The sequence below is a fragment of the Austrofundulus limnaeus genome, unplaced genomic scaffold, assembly GCF_001266775.1.
Source record: "Austrofundulus limnaeus strain Quisiro unplaced genomic scaffold, Austrofundulus_limnaeus-1.0 Scaffold298, whole genome shotgun sequence".
NCBI lineage: Eukaryota > Metazoa > Chordata > Actinopteri > Cyprinodontiformes > Rivulidae > Austrofundulus > Austrofundulus limnaeus.
The window spans coordinates 619,148-621,961 of NW_013952700.1; the positions used below are offsets into that span (position 1 = coordinate 619,148).

The following is a 2,814-nucleotide window of genomic DNA, read 5'->3' on the forward strand; positions in this document are numbered from 1 at the left end:
AATTCAGAAAATCTTTTCAGGACCCCACCTTGATGTTTCGGGACCCCAGTTTGGGTCCCGACCCCAACTTTGGGAAACACTGCTCTAAAGTACAGAGTGATCCGCTGGTGATGTTATTATCAGCAAGAATAATGTGATCACATCAGAAGATTATTGGGTGTTTTTATTAAAGTATAAAATGATTACATTGAGAGCAGATTTTTTTATTATCAGAATATTTTAAACATAAAACAAAGCTTGGTTTATGTCTGAAAACTTTAATAATCAGATGATGAGACTGTTGACTCACAATCACTGATGAAACCAGACCAGATCTGTTATTTATTCATCACACTTTTTAAATCTGACTGACTTCAGCTGGCAATAAAAAAACCCTAATGTTTAATCCATGTTCAGGTGATGCAGGAGCTGATGAGAGTCAGGGTCAGCAGGTAGGGACAGCTCTGTGGCTCAGGTGAGTGATGATGATGATGATGAAGGTGCTGCTGGGAAATTATGAATGAAATCTAAAATGTTTACTCAAATCAGTATTTAGTTTGAGTCCAGTCTGAACAGTTGTGTGAAGTTTATGAAATACATTACTGATTTAAAGGCTTAATCCACAGCATAATTAAACTGAATTTATTTTATTTTGAATAGTATAAATCAGTAAGTGGTAGAAATTGTGGTGGTACCAGGGTCAGAAGGAACCTGTAGACCTATTTTTACTTTAATGCAGATTGACAAAACTGACAAATGTTTTTTGTTTTATTTAATGTTTTTGTCACCATAACACAGTGTCATTTTATGTTCTGAAAGCTGCATGATGCCCTGTTCCTTTTATGAGTAAACCTATCACTAAATCATAAAAAGTGAAATGCCCCTCTAAATTCACTGTTGGTGGTTATTAATATTGCACCTGTTCATTGGGTAAAGTTATTATTATTAGTTTTAAACATGCAGTTAATGGTCATTTAGTGGCACATTGACATGTTACAATTCAAAATAAATCAAGAATAAAACAATATAAAAGTGAAAGGCCTTAAAGTTACTGGATATGTTAAATTATGTCACATTAATTAACCTTATCTCAGCTGTAGCAGTGAGTTTTAAACAGGATGATCGAACTAGTTTAATGAAGAATCTGTCTCTGAAATTAATATTAAATCAAGTGTTTATTTATGTAGGTAATTGAATGTTTAAGAACCTTGGAAAAAACCCACCAGACTGCAGGAAATGGCATCTATTGCATTCAAAATTTCTGGGGGAGGAGCCCCAGACCCCCCACCCTGACCTGTGTGTCCCCCCCACTTTTAAAGTGGTTCTGATGCTCATGGTATATATAGATAGAAAATACTTTGGTAGGATGTTGGTAATTTCACTTGTGGGAGCTTACAGAAGTCTATAAAATTTACGTAGGGAAATAAAAATTACAGGACATTGTGACAATAAAAAAACAGCTACTGAAGCAGTAAAATGATCACTACCTCCTCTATCCACTTCAGCATAATTTATTTTTTGGTTTTATAAAATAATTGTAGTCACCTACACTCTGCTTACAAAAACCTCTTGTCCATGAGCACGCACTGTGTGTGTGTGTGTGTGTGTGTGTTTCCATCTCAGTGTGTCCCTCGCTCTGTGTGATTATGGGCGGACCGTCCGCAGTGGCTTCAGCCATTGTGTTAATAAAAAGCTTACCAAAAAAGCCAAAAATGTAGTGATAACCCCTATTAAAATCTTAACTAAGGCTCTAATGGTAGTTACCCTTAAATCAACCTTTACCTTTGTTTCTGCAGGTGAAAGACCTTTTGTGTGTGACTCTGAAGGCTGTGGCTGGTCTTTTACCAGTATGTCCAAATTACTGCGTCATAAACGGTATGTTTTCTCTAAAAGCAGAACAGTAACAAGCTTCTGTCTAATTGAAGTCAAGTCCTTCAGGAGTTCTGAATCTGTGTCTCTGAATCTGTCAGGAAACATGAAGATGACCGTCGATTTGTCTGCACAGAGGAGGGATGTGGGAAGTCCTTCACCAGGGCCGAGCACCTTAAAGGACACAGCATCACTCACTTGGGCACCAGGCCCTTTCAGTGCCACGCTGAAGGTGCACTACATGAATGACTCCTTCAGCTGTGAACTGTTCTGTTGTCGTTGACATGAACTGTGTAAAAACTTGTCTTCTCCTCAGGTTGTAATGCAAAGTTTTCAGCACGCAGCAGCTTGTACATTCACTCCAAGAAGCATAAACAGGATTCCAACACCCTGAGGACCCGCTGTCCTGTGGCCAACTGCTCCAAGCACTTCTTGTCCCGCAGCAGCCTGAAGAGCCACATGGTCAAACATCACCACCTCAGTGCTGGTGAGACAGTTCCCCCTTCAACACAATAACATGGTTTCATGCTTCACTCTTTGTACACTGCTGCTTTTAGACAAAACACTGACTGAACCTCTGGCTTCACCTTAGCTTAGAGTTCAGGTATTATTTTAAGACATTGGGCCTCATGCAAGAACATGTTCGTATTCTTATCCTAAATTTCTCTTACTTTTGTTTGTACGAAGGGTTCGTACGAACATGTCATGTCAGATTCAACAAACTCTTCTATCTTCAGGAAAAGTGTGTAAATGAGCTGCGTAAATTACACCTGTTTGTATCCAGCTGCTCGTGCACGCGAGAGGAGATTAGCATAATTACCACCCCAAAAACACCATATAAGGCTATGTTTCCTGCCTCAGACACAAGGAAGTGTCCATTCATGAAAAATGACAGCGAAAACTACAGTGGTTTGCAAAAGTATTCATACCCCTTGAACTTTTCCATATTTTGTCACATTACAACCA

At 38.8% G+C, this 2,814-nt stretch overlaps 1 protein-coding gene across 2 annotated transcripts in view; it reads left to right on the plus strand.

Moving 5' to 3' along the window:
* si:dkey-156n14.3 (zinc finger protein ZXDC) overlaps positions 1-2,814 on the plus strand; it is a gene marked incomplete at its 5' end in the record, with an annotated part of 31,268 nt that overhangs the window by 10,906 nt on the left and 17,548 nt on the right. For both annotated transcript variants that reach the window (XM_014021582.1, XM_014021583.1), the window contains 3 exon segments: positions 1,776-1,854; positions 1,950-2,080; positions 2,165-2,335. In XM_014021582.1, the coding sequence (XP_013877036.1) occupies positions 1,776-1,854; positions 1,950-2,080; positions 2,165-2,335 (381 nt within the window).